At 54.0% G+C, this 22,458-nt stretch overlaps 1 protein-coding gene across 1 annotated transcript; it reads right to left on the bottom strand.

The window, feature by feature from the left end:
- Positions 1–8,929: 8,929 nt before the first annotated feature.
- LOC130158993 (uncharacterized) lies at positions 8,930–12,787 on the bottom strand. Its single transcript, XM_056360138.1, has one exon. The coding sequence runs from the start codon at positions 11,708–11,710 to the stop codon at positions 9,146–9,148; it is 2,565 nt and encodes an 854-aa protein (XP_056216113.1). The 5' UTR covers positions 11,711–12,787; the 3' UTR covers positions 8,930–9,145.
- Between the last annotated feature and the right edge of the window lie 9,671 nt (positions 12,788–22,458).

Genomic DNA, 22,458 nt, shown 5'->3' with positions numbered 1-22,458 from the left:
CAGCTGACAGCTGCTTACTGGCATGGATGGTCCCTCACGGGCTGCTCTTCAGTGCCTTTCCTCTGGAGGTGGAGTGTTGGGGTCTGCAGCGTGTCTGCAGATGAGTTAGTTGACTTTAAAGACTTAGTCGTGTTCCTTTAAGACAGCCACAAAAATGACAAGTATGTGAACAGGATGTGTAGAACCGGAGCTTAGAACCGCAGCAAACGGGCACCTACAGCAAGAGCAAAGAGCAAGCAAGAAGAAGACAACAGCAAGCCTATCAGGGTCTGACACACGTACTATCTAAGATATATAAGCAATCTGTACAGATAATAAAGGCCACTCTGGCCATTTTGTCTGAACCCAGCCACGTAGATATAGTGTTTTTATGTCCGTCTTGACTTGCGTCACCTTGACGTGCTGATATGATCCCAGTAAGGGGTATCAGGAGGAGACCCTGAGACTGTGCCCCCGATAAGGGGTGTCAGGAGCAGATCCTGAGGCTGTGACCAGCGGGTTGCTGGGGAGGTGGAGCCTGGTGAAGCGGAATAGCACAGCAGGCGGCTGCTAGATCCCGGGAGAACGTGACGCCGGTAAGGTGAGCCACCAGGGACAGCATGGGGACTAAGTTCTCTAAGGAAGATACCACTGTGCTGTCAATGTGGAAGTTAGTGTTACAGAAATGTGGAGCTACTTTAGATGGGCTGCGGTTAGGCAGTATGGTATTGAGGGCCAAGAGACACGGAGTAGAAACGTCCACCGTGACTGCTCTTAGTGTGTTGACCTGTGACAATTTAGGATCAACACTGTCGGAAGCTGTGATGAAAGAGGACAAAGAGGCGTCGGGGCATTTGGCTACACGGGGACTGCTTAGAGATGCTGTGGGGGGCTTAAAAAATGAGCAAGATGTGAGTAGGGGCTTGAAAAGTCAGCAAGACGTGAGCGGGGGTGTATCACCCAAACCTGCCCTGGATCCCCCTCCAACTACAGACAGGAGGGGGAGGGGGAGGGGGAGGGGGAGAGTCCGTGCCCCTTACCAGACGCCACTCCTCAATGTCCCAAAGCCCCTAAATAAGCCCAGCAGCATTGACCTATGTTCGGTAGCGATTCCGAGGACAAGGACAACAAGGAGAAACCTCGGTGGACCGATCCCTGCCCCCCTGAGTCCCAACGGCATTTGTGCCAGCCCACACTCCCCCCTCCCCCAGCTTCTTCTCCTTTCCCGCCTGCCCCCTCAGCTCCTCCCCTGCCTCCACAGGATGGAAACGCCAAAAATCCCGAATCGTGCCCAGCTATGACAAGGTTATCAGTCAGAGGCGGTGAAGAATGTGGAGGTGGTAGAAATCCAGTATCCAACGTTACGGTAACGCCGCGCAACCCTTGGCAATTTTGGCAGGCTGTAAAAGATGGGGCACTACAAGAGGAGAACTGGGATTTAGTAGGACATATAGACGGACCGCTCCTTGATGTTACTACTCCTTCCACCGCTGCGCCGCATGCATATCCTGTTATGACAGGAGATGCGGGGCTGCTGGTAATCCTAATGTTCATACACCGTTTGCTTGGAAAATAGTGCAGGACTTGCAAAACACTGTTTCTCAGTACGGGGTGAATTCGCCGGCTACAATGCAATTCTTGCGTGTGCTTACCACGGACACTTGGACTCCTTTTGATAGTTCTCAGATGGCACAGATCATGTCCCAGCCTGTGCAACTAGCGGTCTTCCACGCAACCTGGCGGGTAGCTGCGCAACAGCAAGGGCTGCCGAATCGAAACCTTCCGCAAGATGATCCCCGGGTTGGTAATGGGCCTGATGTGTTGGTGGGTACTGGGCAGTATGCCAACCCTCAACATCAGGCTCAGTGCCCCCCCCCCAGTATTCGATCAAATAAAAAATATAGGCACGCAAGCAATAATGAAAACTGCACAATTAGCAGAGTCAAATGAGCGTTATCCAGCAATTAAGCAAGGCCCAAAAGAACCATTTTTGCCATTTGTGGAAAAGTTGCAACATGCTGTTGCCTCTCAAGTGTTTGACCCTCACCTGTGTGCCATGCTAGTAAGGCAATTAGCCAAAGATCGTGCTAATGCTGATTGTCAAAAAATAATAGAAGGATTGCCAGGAGGACCCAGCTTAGAAACTGTGATATCAGCCTGTGCCAAGGTAGGTGCCTTGGAACGCAAAATAGCAGTAATGGCTGCTGTGCAAATGCAATGTTACTCTTGCGGTAAGTCAGCACGCCTTAAACAGGGCTGCCCCTCCAAAAAACAATGCGTGGCAAAACCTAGACTGTCCACGTCAGAAATTCCTTGTTTCCACTGTGGAAAGAAAGGACATTTTGCAAAGCAATGTCATTCTCGTTTTGATAGAGAAGGATTCCACGCACCGGGCCAGGGAAACGCTCACAAGAGCGCGAGGAGGCGCGCAATGACACAAGTACCTCTGGCTGCCACACCAACCAGCCAGCCAGCCTCATGTGAGCAATTATCAGGGAGGACCCAAGGATCAGCAGGGATGGATGGATGCACCAGTGAATCGGTAACTCTAGCCAGCCATGGAGTGTTTAAGGTCCCTCTGAATGCTCAGGGGCCAACAGGGAAGGGCCTTAGTGCCTTACTGATAGGTCGATCTAGTACTACTTTACACAAGTTCCAAGTCCATGTTGGTGTTATTGATGCAGACTTCACAGGTTAAATATGTGCCTTAGTTTCCACACGGGTGCCTCCTGTTACAATTCCGAAAAATACAGGCCTTGCTCAACTTGTGCCTTTTGTGAGTTGTGTTTCCCCAACAGAGCCCGCATGGCGGGGTGATGAAGGATTCGGCTCCACAGGAATACCTCAAGCGTGTTGGACGCAAGAACTATCTCCACAACGACCTAACCTGACCTGCACTGTGGCGTCATCGGGAGGTACTCCTGCACAAGTGAAGTTGAGCGGTCGGTCTTCTGGATACCGGAGCAGACGTAACTGTCATATGGAGCAAAGACTGCCGCCTCAAAGGGCTTTGGTAAATAACGCAACGGGAGTTGTAGGTCTGGGGGGCATGACTACTAGCTGCTTGTCTGTAAAACCTATACAGATCAAAACACAAATGGACAGACTGCCTCCGTCTGGCCATATGTTACCACCGCACCACTCACTTTGTGGGGCCGAGATTGCTTAGGACAATGTGACAGAAAGCTTAGAAATAACTAGATTAACAGGAGATGGGAAACTTAGAATAATTAAAATTCTCACTGTATGCACAAAGAGGAGCTTCACAGTGTGACTTGGCAAATGAGGCGAGGAGCTTCACAGTAGGACTTGGCAAATTAGGCCCGGTCCTGGGGCCCTTTGTACTGATAAGGTGGACCTGGGATGCTCTGTGTGCCGATAAGAAGACACCGGTATGCGAACCTCTGTGCCTTGAAGTAGGAAAACTGGATCTGTCCTGTTTTATGGATTGGAAAAAATTCAAGACACGACTGAGTCTGCGCGAAGAGTGAAGGTGAAAAGTTCAGAGCGAGGGAGACTACTAAGCCTTCATCCTCAACGACCCCCTGCGAGCACCACCAGGAGGCAGTGAGCAAGTGCAAATGGGAGGAAACTTACGTTAGTGACTTCTGGGTAGACTCATTATCCTAACCCAACCTCTTCTTGGGCATCTATTGAATATGTATGAATGTATACTTGAAATCACACGTGCACAAAGAGGTCGGGGCAGCAGGTGCTTTTGGAATTATCCACCCTGATGCCCGCCGGTGAATTAAACGTGCCTGCTTTATAGCCTATGCTGAGTTACAGAGTTTAATTCCGCACGTCAAATGGGGAGTTTGTATCACCACGGAATTTTAACTGGGACCAACGTGCTACAGGGAGCGAAACAGCCTAGCCTTGGTCTCACTTGGTTAACCGATAAACCAGTATGGGTAGATCAGTGGCCCCTGCCCCAGGAAAAGCTGTGTGCCCTGCATGGATTAGTCAAGGAGCAATTAGACGCGGGCCAGGCTGAAGAATCCCATAGGCCGTGGAAGACCCCTGTATTTGTGGTAAAAAAGAAATCAGGTAAATGGCGATTGTTGCGTGACCTGCGTAAAGTCAATGCAGTGACGGCCTCTATGGGGGCCTTGCAGCCAGGATTGCCGTCTGCCACCGTGACACCAGTGGAGTGAGACATTTTAGTTACTGATCTGAAAGATTGTTTTCTTACCATTCCTTTAGATCCAAAAGACAAAGCCAAGTTGGCCCTTACAGTACCAACTAGAAGTAGCTCTGAGCCCACAAAAAGCTACCACTGGACCGTGCTGCCTCAAGGCATGAGAAACCTGCCAACCATTTGTCAATGGTTTGTAGCCCAAGCCCTGAGCTCAGTGAGAGACAAATACCAAGATGTTTACTGTTATCATTACACGGATGACATTTTGCTAGCAGCACCGTCAAAAGAGCTGCTGGAGACAGTTGAGAAGGATGCCAGGCACAGTTTAGCAGAGTTTGGATTGACTGTAGCTCCTGAAGAAGTTCAGAGGCAAGGGCCCTGGAAATATCTGGGCATGAATGTGCTGAAGAGAACTGTGTCTCCACAACCTATCAAATTGAAACTGGACGTAAAGGCCTTGAGCGATGTCCAAAAGCTTGCAGGAATGCCGAATTGGCTACAGCCTTATTATTTAGGCCTTACTAATGAACAAAGGCAACCTTTTTGGCAACTTTTAAAAGGAGACACAGATCTTTTAGCCCCAAGGCATTTAACACCTGCAGCCTTGGCACTTGTGAAAGAAGTCAAACAGTTGATCTCTGCACGACATGTGTGGCGTGTAGATATCACGCTTCCTTTAAGTGGTTTTATTTTAATGGACCAGTCTTCTCCTTATGCTATGCTGGCCCAGTGGAACCAGGCTTGGGAAGATCCACTGCATGTGCTTGAGTGGTTGGTTCTGCCTTTGCAGCCTAAGAAAACCGCTGTTGGATGGTACAAACTTGTTGCCGATTTGATCATAAAAATCCCAAAGTGATGTTTAGAGTGGACTGGAGTTGATGCGTCAGCTGTGATTAGCCCCGTACAACAATTCTCTTTTGAATGGGCGCTGTCAAACTCTACTGCCCTCCAAGTGGCTCTTGCCAATATTCAAGGGCAAGTTCAGTACCATCATCCACCTCACCCACTTTTGAAAATGACTGTAGATCTAACTTTGCAGCCACGGCAACTGAGTCAGAGACGACCAGTCAAAGGTGGCACAGTATTTGCAGACGGGTCTGGAAAAAACGGGGAAAGCCGTAGTTGCTTGCAAACAGAATGGGCAATGGCATTCCCAAATTGTGTATCGGGAAGGATGCCCGCAAGCTGTAGGGTTGCGGGCTGCGGCCTTGGCATTTCAATCCTTCCCAGGCCCTCTTAATCTCGTTACTGATTCAGCCTGTGTGGCAGCCCTCCTTCCCAAGTTAGAGATGGCTGTCCTTGGCCATGTCAACAATCCCAAGCTTTTTGCACTTTTGACTTTAGTTTGGGAAGAGATTCGGAAACACCATTCTCCATTTTATGTTACGCATGTTAACAGCCATGCTTCCCTACCCGGTTTTGTAATTGAAGGCAATGCTAGAGTTGATGCTCTGGTTTCTGTGGCTCTGTTGGTGCCTGTTCCTGATGTCCACCAGCAGGCTGTGTTAGCCCACCAATTTTATCATCAGAATTGGCGATCCTTGTATCATCAGTTTGGTCAAAAGGGTCTCTCTCAGGCTGCTGCAGGCAGTACTGTTGCAGCCTGTGCAGACTGTCAAAATGTTACCTCCGTGCCCGATTATGGAGTTAATCCTAGAGGCCTTCAAGCTTTACCGCTTTGGCAAACAGATGTAACTCATTACAACGAGTCTGGCAGACAAAAACATGTCCATGTTACAATAGATGCATATTCTTCTGCAATGATTGCTCCTGCCCGCACAGGTGAGACCACTCGTGACGTCATTCGGCCCTGGCAACGTGCTTTGTCTGTGCTCGGCGTCCCCCTTGCGATCAAAACGGACAATGGACCTGCCTATAGCTCTAAGTCCGTTCAGTCAGTTCCTTTCCCTGTGAGGGATCTCCCCCAAATTTGCTCTTCCCCATTCCTCCCGGGCCAAGCCATCGTTGAACGCATGAATGGTACTCTCAAACGCCTGCTTGAAAAACAGGGAGGAGGAATGAAGGGAATGACCCCAGAGGCACGTTTAGAGAAAGCACGCTACGTTTTGATCTTTTTGAAAATCTCTGCTGACCGTGCGGTGCCTCCCATTGTGCGGCACTTTGTGTCAATTGGTGCTAAGCAGCAAAAGCACAAAGGCGTCTTAGTACGCCTGAAAGACCCTTGTACCTTGTACACAAAGGCATTCGTCAGGACCGCATGGATTGTTAACCTGGGGGAGAGGTTATGCTTGTGTTTCTACAGATGAAGGTCCGCGATGGATACCTGCTGGCTGTGTGCGGCCTGAGCTTAGCGTGCCGGATCGTGGGAGCACCGCTGCCGCCAGTCAACCCAACAGCTAATGTGCGGTCTCCTTAGCACAGCAACTGAACCCGTCCTGGTTTGGTGTGTCTGTGGTGCAAGGCAGTCAACCTTTCCACACATGTCTGATCGATGTGGCCTTCCTCAAAACTTGCAACGTGTGTTAACAGACATCATTGCGTAAAAGCAAACGTACGATTTTGACAAAGACTTTGGGGAATGAAGGACCTTACTGAAAGCCTTCCGATATTTGGGATAATCGGTTACCTCTGTATAACGTTAAACCGCAAGAAGTTGATATTGTTGGCACTTTGAATGCCGACAGTTGTTTTTCTGTAGATGCTAATGTAGTAGGAGGCCATGATGGGACCATGACACCCGCATAAATCAACCCGTGAACATGTTGATAAGCATAATGCGCTTAAACGCCATATAGCTTTAGATGAAGCGTGTAATGACGTAGTTGATTTATGGAACCGATGGGAACATATTGCAGCAGCTCTTCGCTTACCCGGAGCAGCAGCAGGGAAAGCATTAAAAGAGTTAAATCACCTTCTTTGTTAGGTAGTTAAGAATGTGAGTCAAACCTCTAGTGTTCTGGGATTGTTAGCTGATGATTTGCCAGGAGTACAACACGCAGTTTTACAAAACAGAGCAACTATTGACTTTTTGTTGTTGACTCAGGGACATGGCTGAGAGTATTTTGGTGGCATGTGCTGCATTGATTGTAGGCGCCCCATTGCAGCAACATGTTACCAAAATCTGAGAAAATGCCGGGCTTTTGGCATCGATTCACTCGACTGGCAGGACTGATTGTTTGCTATTGCCTTGTTTGCCATTGTGTTTGCAAAGGACCCTGCAGCACACAGCAAACCTGGTACTAGCTGTTCAAAACCAAAAAGGGGGATTTTTTGGGGTCTGCAGCGCGACTGCAGATGAGTTAGTTGACTTTAAAGACTTGTCTTAAAGTCGTGTTCCTTTAAGACAGTCACAAAAATGACAAGTATGTGAACAGGATGTGTAGAACCGGAGCTTAGAACCGCAGCAAACGGGCACCTACAGCAAGAGCAAAGAGCAAGCAAGAGGAGGACGACAGCAAGCCTATCAGGGTCTGACACATGTACTATCTAAGATATATAAGCAATCTGTACAGATAATAAAGGCCATTCTGGCCATTTTGTCTGAACCCAGCCACGTAGATACAGTGTTTTTATGTCCGTCTCGCCTTGCGTCGCCACAGTGGAGCGTGTGAGGAATCACAATGACAGCAGGGGTAGGGGAGGCCCCCGCACTGCGGGTGGCAGTGGCAGTGGTGGAGGCTTGGCAGCTCTCGGGAGGGAGTTGGCCAGGCCAGAAGCATGGGCTGCTGCGGGCCCCAGGAAGTCCAGCAAAGGCAGGTGCTGAGCAGCGGCTCGGGGATGGGCTGATGCCCCCTGCCCAGGGGCTGTGGCTGTGGCCGGGTGGCTGGAGAGCAGCAGTGCCTGTGGGAAAGGCCCCAGAGGCCAAGGTGGGCAGGGGCGTGCGGCGTGCCCGGGCAGCAAGGGCAGTTCCGCAGCCCGGGCTGCGCTAGCGAGGGCACAGGCGGCACTGCGGGGAAGGGGTTCCTCTGTGCCATGGGCACAGGGCAGTGCGTGCCCGGGCACTGGGTGCGGGCTGCGGCTGCGCGAGTCCGGGCAGACACGGGCCCCGTGGGGCGAGGCCAGCGGAGGCCCCATCTGGTTGGGAGCTGGAATGCCAGCGGCATGGGCAGAGGCCGAGGGCACAGGCTCTGCTCAGCGTGGAGAAGAGGGAGCACAGCGGCTCTCCAGCTCTGCCTGCTGGCGTGGGCCTTGCCTGCGCGGGTCTTTCTGCCAGGGTGGAGCAGGCACACATGAGCCCTGGGGGAAAATGGTCAGCTTTTATTGGCCTCAGAAAGCATGCAGGGCCCAGCAGAGGCTGGCGCCACGATGTCCTCAGGGCAGCTGAATGCGTGAGGCGCAGTCCCGGCAGCCATCCCTCCAGTGCCTCCCTGCACTGCACCTTCCGCATGCAGCACGGGCTCAGGGGCAGCCGGCACCTTCATGGGCCCCGCTGGCAGCAGGGCGCTGCTGCTCTCGCTGTGCCGTGATGCAGGTACAGGAGAAAGCCCTGCGCAGAGCCCTGAGCACCCTGCGGAAGAGGGAGGGCCGTCGCCGTCGAGCTGGGCTGTGCGGCAGGGCGGCGATGCCTGTGGAAGAAGGAGAGCTGTAGGCAAGGGGCTGGGCAGGTAATGGGCAAGGTCCTGCCTGCTCCCCACCACCGAGGGCTTTCCCCAGGGAGGGGTGTCCAGGGAACGGCCAGCCCCTCTGCACGCAGTCCTGCCGCCCTGGCCTGGGTGCAGGGCGCCGGGACAGCCGGACCGGGCCTGCCCTGGCCGAGGCAGCGCTCGACTCGGACGTACCTGGCTCATCCTCGGGCTCATCCCTGGAGCCGGAGCAGGGCAATGTGTTACCACTCTGCTCGGAGGCTGCCTGGCCCTCCGGGGGATCAGCGTGGGGGTCCTGGAAGAGCTCCAGGCTGTCTTCCCACTTGTCGTCCTCCTTGGCCAAGACCCCTGGCGCCTCCTATAAAAACAGGAACAACAAAGGGAGAGCTAAGCATCCGTCACTGGATGCGGGGAGAAACCGGCGCTTGGGGATGGGGTTTCGTGGTAGGCTTGGCAGTGTTAGGTGTCGGGTTGGCTGGGCTTACGGTCCTGCAGCCAGAGGAGGGCTGCGTGTCGCCTCTGTGCTGGGAGGTCGCCTGCATGGGGAGAGCAAGACTAAAGGCGGGGGCGGGGGCCGGGGGGGTGGTGGTGGTGGGGAGGAGATGGAGAGGATGTCCACCAGCCATGTCCCTGCCACACATGCCCTGGGCGCCGCGCCTGCCTCCGGTACCTGGGGATGCTCGGTGCTGGCCACGCACCCCTGGCTCACCTGGTGCCAAGGCTCCCAAGGCAGGGGACAAGCTGTCTCATTGTCTCCGTTCTCTGCTGCTGGGGCAAGGTGTGGTGTGGCGGTGTTGTCCACAGCATTTTCAGGCAACAAAAAAGCCCCTTCATGATCGTGTGCTGCCGGGGAGACGATGGCTGCACTAGCCTCTCCTGGAGGGTCTCCAGACATGGGAGAAGCCATGTGTTCTCCATCCTGGCGTTCGTCTGGGACAGGAGAGGCTGTGCTGGGCTCTCCCCGAGGCTCTGCAGCCAATGTAGACTCGCTATCCTCAGTTGCTGCACGTGGTTTTACTGCCATCGCCGCATCCATGCTTTGTGCCGAGTGCCGCTGTTCCACCGGCTGCTGGCTGCGTTCTTGGATCACAGCCTCAAGCTCGTGCAGGACATCACTCATGTCCCACCAAGCTGCGTCCTGCAGAGCCACGGTGTGGGCTGTGGGGCTGTGTGGGGCAGGTGCCTGGCTCCCTGTCTGTGCTGCTGTGCCCTGCTTGCTGAAGAGAGAAGCCGGTGCCTTTGCCGCCTCCTGTTCTGTGGGAGCGAGTGGCGAGCGCTGCTCCTCTTCCTCAGCAGCTGCAGCCAGGGCAGCAGCTGCTGGCTCGGTGTTTGTGGAATGTGCCGGGTCAGCAGACGCATCCTGCAGGTGCCCAGCTGTGACTCCTGCCGCGTGTGTGCCAGAGCTGCTGGGACGGCAGGACCCCTCCAAAAGCTCTGGGAACAAAGGGTTGACCCAGATGCTGTGGATCTTGATGTCCTCTTCTTGGGACAGTTCTTTGGTGCTGATATCTTCCCAGCTATCAAGCTTGGCCAGGGCCCCTGGGTGGTTCTTTGGCACTTGTGGGACTAAGGCCCTTTCTGCCTTCGCCCAGTGCTTCCCGCGGACATGGGCTGCCATGCTTGCAGGACTTCCTGCAGGACTTCCCCTCCTCCTGTGCTGGCTGTGGGCCAGGAATCTCGACTTCAGCTTCTGCAGATCCTCCTCCTTCCTGGAGCAGTCTGCCACATGTGAAATAACCTCAGGCTTCCTACGGGCCCTCCGTTGGCTCCGCACCGGCTTGCCTATGAGGATGCACTTGTAGCGTCCCACTGGTGCTTTGGAGCCTTGCTGTACTGCTCGTGCCTGGTGCCCTGGCCCCACATGCCTCGTACCCATGGAAGCTGGCACAGACACCCTGCCAGCAGCACTGGTGCTCCCGTGTTCATGGGGGTCATGCACGGGCTTAGGTGCAGGGGCCTTGCTGCTCCTGGCTGCCTGGACCTCATCTCTTCTTGCCCTTTTCAGCAGCATCATGCTGCTTTTTGAGTCCTGCTTTTCCGCTGGCCTCTTGTGCCGCACCTCACTTACGTCCCACTGAGCTGCGTCCTGCAGAGCCACGGTGTGGGCTGTGGGGCTGTGTGGGGCAGGTGCCTGGCTCCCTGTCTGTGCTGCTGTGCCCTGCTTGCTGAAGAGAGAAGCCGGTGCCTTTGCCGCCTCCTGTTCTGTGGGAGCGAGTGGCGAGCGCTGCTCCTCTTCCTCAGCAGCTGCAGCCAGGGCAGCAGCTGCTGGCTCGGTGTTTGTGGAATGTGCCGGGTCAGCAGACGCATCCTGCAGGTGCCCAGCTGTGACTCCTGCCGCGTGTGTTCCAGAGCTGCTGGGACGGCAGGACCCCTCCAAAAGCTCTGGGAACAAAGGGTTGACCCAGATGCTGTGGATCTTGATGTCCTCTTCTTGGGACAGTTCTTTGGTGCTGATATCTTCCCAGCTATCAAGCTTGGCCAGGGCCCCTGGGTGGTTCTTTGGCACTTGTGGGACTAAGGCCCTTTCGGCCGTCGCCCAGTGCTTCCCGTGGACATGGGCTGCCATGCTTGCAGGAGTTCCCCTCCTCGGGTGCTGCCTGCGGGCCAGCTCTCTCCACTCCAGCTCTGGCAGATCTTCCTCCTTCCTGGAGCAGTGTGCCACACGTGTCACATCCTCCGGCTTCCTAAGAGCCCTCCGTTGGCTCCGCACCGACTTGCCTATGAGGATGCACTTGTAGCGTCCCACTGGTGCTTTGGAGCCTTGCTGTACTGCTTGTGCCTGGTGCCCTGGCCCCACATGCCTCGTACCCATGGAAGCTGGCACAGACACCCTGCCAGCAGCACTGGTGCTCCCATGTTCATGGGGGTCATGCACGGGCTTAGGTGCAGGGGCCTTGCTGCTCCTGGCTGCCCGGACCTGATCTCTTCTTGTCCTTTTCAGCAGCATCATGCTGCTTTCTGAATCCCTCAAAAGGCACCGGTTTGTCTCCTGTGCAGCTGTGGTGTTGGCTGTGGGGCTGCATGGGGCACGCCTGCAGCTCTGCATCCTGCCGGCTGCATCCCACTCACCACAGCAGACCCGAGGAGATGGGACAAGCTGTCGGGGTCTGCTGGCAGCTTCCCTGCTCTGGGAAGAAGATTTGGAAGGTGCTGCTGCCTGCGGCTGCCCATGGCCCACCTGTGGGCAGGAAGAGCATGAGTCAGGTGATGGAGGTGGCTACATTGGCACAGCGGCCCCCCCAGTGCTGGCAAGCCCAGCCGCAGCACCAAGAAAGATCCATGTGGCCCCGTCCCACCGCCACCACCCCGTCCTGCCCCATCTCTCACCTGGTGCAGGGTCTGCAGCCTGGGCAGCCTGCTCTGGTGCTGGGGGCGGGTGTTCGCCTCCTCATGCGTGGGCATCTTTGGCGGCGTCTGCCGCTGACCTGCCATGGTCACCCAGGGGAGATGCTGCCTCCTGAGGGAGTCGCTCTTCTGGGAGTGGACACCCCAGGGCTCTCGCCCCTTAAATACCCCCACGGTCACCGTGGAGACCCGCATCACATTGGCCTCTGGGCATGATGCGCTGCCTGCATCACAAAGCCCTGGGCAATGGCTGTGGAGATGCCCACGCCCCACCCGTGAGCACCTGCGCCCCTTTTGAAGTGTCTCACTTGGTGAGGGACGCCAATGGCAATAGCTTTGCCACCAGGCTCTCCAGCATCTTTGTTTTTTGGCAAAGTAAGCCTGCACGGACACGATGCGGGTGGGTTCTCTCCCGTTGCTGGGGGCTGCTGGCTGACACCGAGAGGCGTGGGTGTTGTCCGTGGGCAGCTGCCTTCCCACACGGTGAAGCTTCAGCACTGGCATCAGCTGTGGCTCTGCTCCTGGTGGTTCTGCCTGCTCCGGGCTGAGCGCTCGGGGAAGGGGAAGCATCCATGAGTGTAGGAATGGGGATGTTTCCGAGGAGCAGCCCTGTGGTTTTCTAAACCTTCTGAGTACTGGGAGCCGAGCAGCGCTGGGCTCTGGGTGTGCCCGGGGCAGCTGCTCTGGCTGAGAGCGCCCTTCCCCTGCGATGCCTCTGCTGTCTCGCTGTCTGCCATGGGCTCTCCTGCCAGGTTGGAAGGGGGTGGCGTTTCTGTCTTGGCTGAAGTGTGTAATTGATGGACGCGACCAGAAGGGGCAGATGTAGGCCTGTACGCCTTCAGCACCTTCCTAAGGGGCTTGTGCTGCTTTCCCCCCACAAAGAGGGAGAGCCTGTGTTTCATGATGTGAGGTGGCTTCTTGTCTCTTGCCGCAGGGCAACAAGCCGTGGATCTCCCCGCCCCATGGAAAGGGTATCCGCCTGACCATTGCTGAAGAAAGAGACAAGAGACTGGCAGCCAAGCAGAGCAGTGGGTGACCTCCAGCTCGGGTCAGCCGTGGTCCTTTCAGTGTATTAATTATACCGTTTGCCAAGTGGCGGTGTGAGTGGCTGAGGAGCATCCAAGGGCTGGAGGGAGCCGTGCTGTGCCAGTGTGAAGCCACACTCCGCTCTCTAGAAGGGCCTGCTGATGCGGGGAGACTCCTGGTGACCGAGCAATCACCAGAACCAACTTCCAGAAGGGCAAGGGGGAGCGGTAGGAGACCCTCCAGGCTGGTCCGTTCCTGGGAAGGTGCTGGCAGAAACGCTCCTGGACACCGTTCCCAGGGCCATGCTGGAGGAGCAGGGCTCTGGAAGAGCCAGCTGGGCTCTCCCTGGGGCCAGTGGTGCCAGACAGGCTTGAGGCTCTCTGGGATTGCCCCTGGCCGCGGGACTGAGCAGAGAGGGGAGGCTCCGTGACCAGTGCCAGGGGTGGGTGGTGCATTGGCCGGTGAGTTGGGCTTTGGCGGGGGGCGGTGCTCAGCATCCTGAGCCCAGCTGACAGCTGCTTACTGGGATGGATGGTCCCTCATGGGCTGCTCTTCAGTGCCTTTCCTCTGGAGGTGGAGTGTTGGGGTCTGCAGCGTGTCTGCAGATGAGTTAGTTGACTTTAAAGACTTAGTCGTGTTCCTTTAAGACAGCCACAAAAATGACAAGTATGTGAACAGGATGTGTAGAACCGGAGCTTAGAACCGCAGCAAACGGGCACCTACAGCAAGAGCAAAGAGCAAGCAAGAAGAAGACAACAGCAAGCCTATCAGGGTCTGACACACGTACTATCTAAGATATATAAGCAATCTGTACAGATAATAAAGGCCATTCTGGCCATTTTGTCTGAACCCAGCCACGTAGATATAGTGTTTTTATGTCCGTCTTGACTTGCGTCACCTCGACGTGCCGATATGATCCCAGTAAGGGGTATCAGGAGGAGACCCTGAGACTGTGCCCCCGATAAGGGGTGTCAGGAGCAGATCCTGAGGCTGTGACCAGCGGGTTGCTGGGGAGGTGGAGCCTGGTGAAGCGGAATAGCACAGCAGGCGGCTGCTAGATCCCGGGAGAACGTGACGCCGGTAAGGTGAGCCACCAGGGACAGCATGGGGACTAAGTTCTCTAAGGAAGATACCACTGTGCTGTCAATGTGGAAGTTAGTGTTACAGAAATGTGGAGCTACTTTAGATGGGCTGCGGTTAGGCAGTATGGTATTGAGGGCCAAGAGACACGGAGTAGAAACGTCCACCGTGACTGCTCTTAGTGTGTTGACCTGTGACAATTTAGGATCAACACTGTCGGAAGCTGTGATGAAAGAGGACAAAGAGGCGTCGGGGCATTTGGCTACACGGGGACTGCTTAGAGATGCTGTGGGGGGCTTAAAAAATGAGCAAGATGTGAGTAGGGGCTTGAAAAGTCAGCAAGACGTGAGCGGGGGTGTATCACCCAAACCTGCCCTGGATCCCCCTCCAACTACAGACAGGAGGGGGAGGGGGAGGGGGGAGGGGGAGGGGGAGGGGGAGAGTCCGTGCCCCTTACCAGACGCCACTCCTCAATGTCCCAAAGCCCCTAAATAAGCCCAGCAGCATTGACCTATGTTCGGTAGCGATTCCGAGGACAAGGACAACAAGGAGAAACCTCGGTGGACCGATCCCTGCCCCCCTGAGTCCCAACGGCATTTGTGCCAGCCCACACTCCCCCCTCCCCCAGCTTCTTCTCCTTTCCCGCCTGCCCCCTCAGCTCCTCCCCTGCCTCCACAGGATGGAAACGCCAAAAATCCCGAATCGTGCCCAGCTATGACAAGGTTATCAGTCAGAGGCGGTGAAGAATGTGGAGGTGGTAGAAATCCAGTATCCAACGTTACGGTAACGCCGCGCAACCCTTGGCAATTTTGGCAGGCTGTAAAAGATGGGGCACTACAAGAGGAGAACTGGGATTTAGTAGGACATATAGACGGACCGCTCCTTGATGTTACTACTCCTTCCACCGCTGCGCCGCATGCATATCCTGTTATGACAGGAGATGCGGGGCTGCTGGTAATCCTAATGTTCATACACCGTTTGCTTGGAAAATAGTGCAGGACTTGCAAAACACTGTTTCTCAGTACGGGGTGAATTCGCCGGCTACAATGCAATTCTTGCGTGTGCTTACCACGGACACTTGGACTCCTTTTGATAGTTCTCAGATGGCACAGATCATGTCCCAGCCTGTGCAACTAGCGGTCTTCCACGCAACCTGGCGGGTAGCTGCGCAACAGCAAGGGCTGCCGAATCGAAACCTTCCGCAAGATGATCCCCGGGTTGGTAATGGGCCTGATGTGTTGGTGGGTACTGGGCAGTATGCCAACCCTCAACATCAGGCTCAGTGCCCCCCCCCCAGTATTCGATCAAATAAAAAATATAGGCACGCAAGCAATAATGAAAACTGCACAATTAGCAGAGTCAAATGAGCGTTATCCAGCAATTAAGCAAGGCCCAAAAGAACCATTTTTGCCATTTGTGGAAAAGTTGCAACATGCTGTTGCCTCTCAAGTGTTTGACCCTCACCTGCGTGCCATGCTAGTAAGGCAATTAGCCAAAGATCGTGCTAATGCTGATTGTCAAAAAATAATAGAAGGATTGCCAGGAGGACCCAGCTTAGAAACTGTGATATCAGCCTGTGCCAAGGTAGGTGCCTTGGAACGCAAAATAGCAGTAATGGCTGCTGTGCAAATGCAATGTTACTCTTGCGGTAAGTCAGCACGCCTTAAACAGGGCTGCCCCTCCAAAAAACAATGCGTGGCAAAACCTAGACTGTCCACGTCAGAAATTCCTTGTTTCCACTGTGGAAAGAAAGGACATTTTGCAAAGCAATGTCATTCTCGTTTTGATAGAGAAGGATTCCACGCACCGGGCCAGGGAAACGCTCACAAGAGCGCGAGGAGGCGCGCAATGACACAAGTACCTCTGGCTGCCACACCAACCAGCCAGCCAGCCTCATGTGAGCAATTATCAGGGAGGACCCAAGGATCAGCAGGGATGGATGGATGCACCAGTGAATCGGTAACTCTAGCCAGCCATGGAGTGTTTAAGGTCCCTCTGAATGCTCAGGGGCCAACAGGGAAGGGCCTTAGTGCCTTACTGATAGGTCGATCTAGTACTACTTTACACAAGATCCAAGTCCATGTTGGTGTTATTGATGCAGACTTCACAGGTTAAATATGTGCCTTAGTTTCCACACGGGTGCCTCCTGTTACAATTCCGAAAAATACAGGCCTTGCTCAACTTGTGCTTTTTGTGAGTTGTGTTTCCCCAACAGAGCCCGCATGGCGGGGTGATGAAGGATTCGGCTCCACAGGAATACCTCAAGCGTGTTGGACGCAAGAACTATCTCCACAACGACCTAACCTGACCTGCACTGTGGCGTCATCGGGAGGTACTCCTGCACAAGTGAAGTTGAGCGGTCGGTCTTCTGGATACCGGAGCAGACGTAACTGTCATATGGAGCAAAGACTGCCGCCTCAAAGGGCTTTGGTAAATAACGCAGCGGGAGTTGTAGGTCTGGGGGGCATGACTACTAGCTGCTTGTCTGTAAAACCTATACAGATCAAAACACAAATGGACAGACTGCCTCCGTCTGGCCATATGTTACCACCGCACCACTCACTTTGTGGGGCCGAGATTGCTTAGGACAATGTGACAGAAAGCTTAGAAATAACTAGATTAACAGGAGATGGAAAACTTAGAATAATTAAAATTCTCATTGTCTGCACAAAGAGGAGCTTCACAGTGTGACTTGGCAAATGAGGCGAGGAGCTTCACAGTAGGACTTGGCAAATTAGGCCCGGTCCTGGGGCCCTTTGTACTGATAAGGTGGACCTGGGATGCTCTGTGTGCCGATAAGAAGACACCGGTATGCGAACCTCTGTGCCTTGAGGTAGGAAAACCGGATCTGTCCCGTTTTATGGATCGGAAGAAACTCAAGACACGACTGAGTCTGCGCGAAGAGTGAAGGTGAAAAGTTCAGAGCGAGGGAGGCTACTAAGCCTTCATCCTCAACGACCCCCCGCGAGCACCACCAGGAGGCAGTGAGCAAGTGCAAATGGGAGGAAACTTATGTTAGTGACTTCTGGGTAGACTCATTATCCTAACCCAACCTCTTCTTGGGCATCTATTGGATATGTATGAATGTATACTTGAAATCACACGTGCACAAAGAGGTCGGGGCAGCAGGTGCTTTTGGAATTATCCACCCTGATGCCCGCCGGTGAATTAAACGTGCCTGCTTTATAGCCTATGCTGAGTTACAGAGTTTAATTCCGCACGTCAAATGGGGAGTTTGTATCACCACGGATTTTTAACTGGGACCAACGTGCTACAGGGAGCGAAACAGCCTAGCCTTGGTCTCACTTGGTTAACCGATAAACCAGTATGGGTAGATCAGTGGCCCCTGCCCCAGGAAAAGCTGTGTGCCCTGCATGGATTAGTCAAGGAGCAATTAGACGCGGGCCAGGCTGAAGAATCCCATAGGCCGTGGAAGACCCCTGTATTTGTGGTAAAAAAGAAATCAGGTAAATGGCGATTGTTGCGTGACCTGCGTAAAGTCAATGCAGTGACGGCCTCTATGGGGGCCTTGCAGCCAGGATTGCCGTCTGCCACCGTGACACCAGTGGAGTGAGACATTTTAGTTACTGATCTGAAAGATTGTTTTCTTACCATTCCTTTAGATCCAAAAGACAAAGCCAAGTTGGCCCTTACAGTACCAACTAGAAGTAGCTCTGAGCCCACAAAAAGCTACCACTGGACCGTGCTGCCTCAAGGCATGAGAAACCTGCCAACCATTTGTCAATGGTTTGTAGCCCAAGCCCTGAGCTCAGTGAGAGACAAATACCAAGATGTTTACTGTTATCATTACACGGATGACATTTTGCTAGCAGCACCGTCAAAAGAGCTGCTGGAGACAGTTGAGAAGGATGCCAGGCACAGTTTAGCAGAGTTTGGATTGACTGTAGCTCCTGAAGAAGTTCAGAGGCAAGGGCCCTGGAAATATCTGGGCATGAATGTGCTGAAGAGAACTGTGTCTCCACAACCTATCAAATTGAAACTGGACGTAAAGGCCTTGAGCGATGTCCAAAAGCTTGCAGGAATGCCGAATTGGCTACAGCCTTATTATTTAGGCCTTACTAATGAACAAAGGCAACCTTTTTTGCAACTTTTAAAAGGAGACACAGATCTTTTAGCCCCAAGGCATTTAACACCTGCAGCCTTGGCACTTGTGAAAGAAGTCAAACAGTTGATCTCTGCACGACATGTGTGGCGTGTAGATATCACGCTTCCTTTAAGTGGTTTTATTTTAATGGACCAGTCTTCTCCTTATGCTATGCTGGCCCAGTGGAACCAGGCTTGGGAAGATCCACTGCATGTGCTTGAGTGGTTGGTTCTGCCTTTGCAGCCTAAGAAAACCGCTGTTGGATGGTACAAACTTGTTGCCGATTTGATCATAAAAATCCCAAAGTGATGTTTAGAGTGGACTGGAGTTGATGCGTCAGCTGTGATTAGCCCCGTACAACAATTCTCTTTTGAATGGGCGCTGTCAAACTCTACTGCCCTCCAAGTGGCTCTTGCCAATATTCAAGGGCAAGTTCAGTACCATCATCCACCTCACCCACTTTTGAAAATGACTGTAGATCTAACTTTGCAGCCACGGCAACTGAGTCAGAGACGACCAGTCAAAGGTGGCACAGTATTTGCAGACGGGTCTGGAAAAAACGGGGAAAGCCGTAGTTGCTTGCAAACAGAATGGGCAATGGCATTCCCAAATTGTGTATCGGGAAGGATGCCCGCAAGCTGTAGGGTTGCGGGCTGCGGCCTTGGCATTTCAATCCTTCCCAGGCCCTCTTAATCTCGTTACTGATTCAGCCTGTGTGGCAGCCCTCCTTCCCAAGTTAGAGATGGCTGTCCTTGGCCATGTCAACAATCCCAAGCTTTTTGCACTTTTGACTTTAGTTTGGGAAGAGATTCGGAAACGCCATTCTCCATTTTATGTTACGCATGTTAACAGCCATGCTTCCCTACCCGGTTTTGTAATTGAAGGCAATGCTAGAGTTGATGCTCTGGTTTCTGTGGCTCTGTTGGTGCCTGTTCCTGATGTCCACCAGCAGGCTGTGTTAGCCCACCAATTTTATCATCAGAATTGGCGATCCTTGTATCATCAGTTTGGTCAAAAGGGTCTCTCTCAGGCTGCTGCAGGCAGTACTGTTGCAGCCTGTGCAGACTGTCAAAATGTTACCTCCATGCCCGATTATGGAGTTAATCCTAGAGGCCTTCAAGCTTTACCGCTTTGGCAAACAGATGTAACTCATTACAACGAGTTTGGCAGACAAAAACATGTCCATGTTACAACAGATACATATTCTTCTGCAATGATTGCTCCTGCCCGCACAGGTGAGACCACTCGTGAGGTCATTCGGCCCTGGCAACGTGCTTTGTCTGTGCTCGGCGTCCCCCTTGCGATCAAAACGGTCAATGGACCTGCCTATAGCTCTAAGTCCGTTCAGTCAGTTCCTTTCCCTGTGAGGGATCTCCCCCAAATTTGCTCTTCCCCATTCCTCCCGGGCCAAGCCATCGTTGAACGCATGAATGGTACTCTCAAACGCCTGCTTGAAAAACAGGGAGGAGGAATGAAGGGAATGACCCCAGAGGCACGTTTAGAGAAAGCACGCTACGTTTTGATCTTTTTGAAAATCTCTGCCGACCGTGCGGTGCCTCCCATTGTGCGGCACTTTGTGTCAATTGGTGCTAAGCAGCAAAAGCACAAAGGCGTCTTAGTACGCCTGAAAGACCCTTGTACCGGGCATTTCGTCAGGACCGCATGGATTGTTAACCTGGGGGAGAGGTTATGCTTGTGTTTCTACAGATGAAGGTCCGCGATGGATACCTGCTGGCTGTGTGCGGCCTGAGCTTAGCGTGCCGGATCGTGGGAGCACCGCTGCTGCCAGTCAACCCAACAGCTAATGTGCGGTCTCCTTAGCACAGCAACTGAACCCGTCCTGGTTTGGTGTGTCTGTGGTGCAAGGCAGTCAACCTTTCCACACATGTCTGATCGATGTGGCCTTCCTCAAAACTTGCAACGTGTGTTAACAGACATCATTGCGTAAAAGCAAACGTACGATTTTGACAAAGACTTTGGGGAATGAAGGACCTTACTGAAAGCCTTCCGATAAATGGGATAATCGGTTACCTCTGTATAACGTTAAACCGCAAGAAGTTGATATTGTTGGCACTTTGAATGCCGACAGTTGTTTTTCTGTAGATGCTAATGTAGTAGGAGGCCATGATGGGACCATGACACCTGCATAAATCAACCCGTGAACATGTTGATAAGCATAATGCGCTTAAACGCCATATAGCTTTAGATGAAGCGTGTAATGACGTAGTTGATTTATGGAACCGATGGGAACATATTGCAGCAGCTCTTCGCTTACCCGGAGCAGCAGCAGGGAAAGCATTAAAAGAGTTAAATCACCTTCTTTGTTAGGTAGTTAAGAATGTGAGTCAAACCTCTAGTGTTCTGGGATTGTTAGCTGATGATTTGCCAGGAGTACAACACGCAGTTTTACAAAACAGAGCAACTATTGACTTTTTGTTGTTGACTCAGGGACATGGCTGAGAGTATTTTGGTGGCATGTGCTGCATTGATTGTAGGCGCCCCATTGCAGCAACATGTTACCAAAATCTGAGAAAATGCCGGGCTTTTGGCATCGATTCACTCGACTGGCAGGACTGATTGTTTGCTATTGCCTTGTTTGCCATTGTGTTTGCAAAGGACCCTGCAGCACACAGCAAACCTGGTACTAGCTGTTCAAAACCAAAAAGGGGGATTTTTTGGGGTCTGCAGCGCGACTGCAGATGAGTTAGTTGACTTTAAAGACTTGTCTTAAAGTCGTGTTCCTTTAAGACAGTCACAAAAATGACAAGTATGTGAACAGGATGTGTAGAACCGGAGCTTAGAACCGCAGCAAACGGGCACCTACAGCAAGAGCAAAGAGCAAGCAAGAGGAGGACGACAGCAAGCCTATCAGGGTCTGACACATGTACTATCTAAGATATATAAGCAATCTGTACAGATAATAAAGGCCATTCTGGCCATTTTGTCTGAACCCAGCCACGTAGATACAGTGTTTTTATGTCCGTCTCGCCTTGCGTCGCCACAGTGGAGCGTGTGAGGAATCACAATGACAGCAGGGGTAGGGGAGGCCCCCGCACTGCGGGTGGCAGTGGCAGTGGTGGAGGCTTGGCAGCTCTCGGGAGGGAGTTGGCCAGGCCAGAAGCATGGGCTGCTGCGGGCCCCAGGAAGTCCAGCAAAGGCAGGTGCTGAGCAGCGGCTCGGGGATGGGCTGATGCCCCCTGCCCAGGGGCTGTGGCTGTGGCCGGGTGGCTGGAGAGCAGCAGTGCCTGTGGGAAAGGCCCCAGAGGCCAAGGTGGGCAGGGGCGTGCGGCGTGCCCGGGCAGCAAGGGCAGTTCCGCAGCCCGGGCTGCGCTAGCGAGGGCACAGGCGGCACTGCGGGGAAGGGGTTCCTCTGTGCCATGGGCACAGGGCAGTGCGTGCCCGGGCACTGGGTGCGGGCTGCGGCTGCGCGAGTCCGGGCAGACACGGGCCCCGTGGGGCGAGGCCAGCGGAGGCCCCATCTGGTTGGGAGCTGGAATGCCAGCGGCATGGGCAGAGGCCGAGGGCACAGGCTCTGCTCAGCGTGGAGAAGAGGGAGCACAGCGGCTCTCCAGCTCTGCCTGCTGGCGTGGGCCTTGCCTGCACGGGTCTTTCTGCCAGGGTGGAGCAGGCACACATGAGCCCTGGGGGAAAATGGTCAGCTTTTATTGGCCTCAGAAAGCATGCAGGGGCCAGCAGAGGCTGGCGCCACGATGTCCTCAGGGCAGCTGAATGCGTGGGGCGCAGTCCCGGCAGCCATCCCTCCAGTGCCTCCCTGCGCTGCACCTTCCGCATGCAGCACGGGCTCAGGGGCAGCCGGCACCTTCATGGGCCCCGCTGGCAGCAGGGCGCTGCTGCTCTCGCTGTGCCGTGATGCAGGTACAGGAGAAAGCCCTGCGCAGAGCCCTGAGCACCCTGCGGAAGAGGGAGGGCCGTCGCCGTCGAGCTGGGGTGTGCGGCAGGGCGGCGATGCCTGTGGAAGAAGGAGAGCTGTAGGCAAGGGGCTGGGCAGGTAATGGGCAAGGTCCTGCCTGCTCCCCACCACCGAGGGCTTTCCCCAGGGAGGGGTGTCCAGGGAACGGCCAGCCCCTCTGCACGCAGTCCTGCCGCCCTGGCCTGGGTGCAGGGCGCCGGGACAGCCGGACCGGGCCTGCCCTGGCCGAGGCAGCGCTCGACTCGGACGTACCTGGCTCATCCTCGGGCTCATCCCTGGAGCCGGAGCAGGGCGATGTGTTACCACT

Source organism: Falco biarmicus, chromosome 14 (assembly GCF_023638135.1).
Source record: "Falco biarmicus isolate bFalBia1 chromosome 14, bFalBia1.pri, whole genome shotgun sequence".
In the NCBI taxonomy this organism is placed as follows: Eukaryota; Metazoa; Chordata; class Aves; order Falconiformes; family Falconidae; genus Falco; species Falco biarmicus.
Note: the sequence above shows the minus strand (reverse complement) of the source record. Positions and strands in the feature narration are given on the sequence as shown.

Excerpts from the sequence above, each read along its gene's own strand:
- LOC130158993 (XM_056360138.1), bottom strand. The coding sequence starts at position 11,710 with ATGCAGAGCTGCAGGCGTGCCCCATGCAGCCCCACAGCCAACACCACA.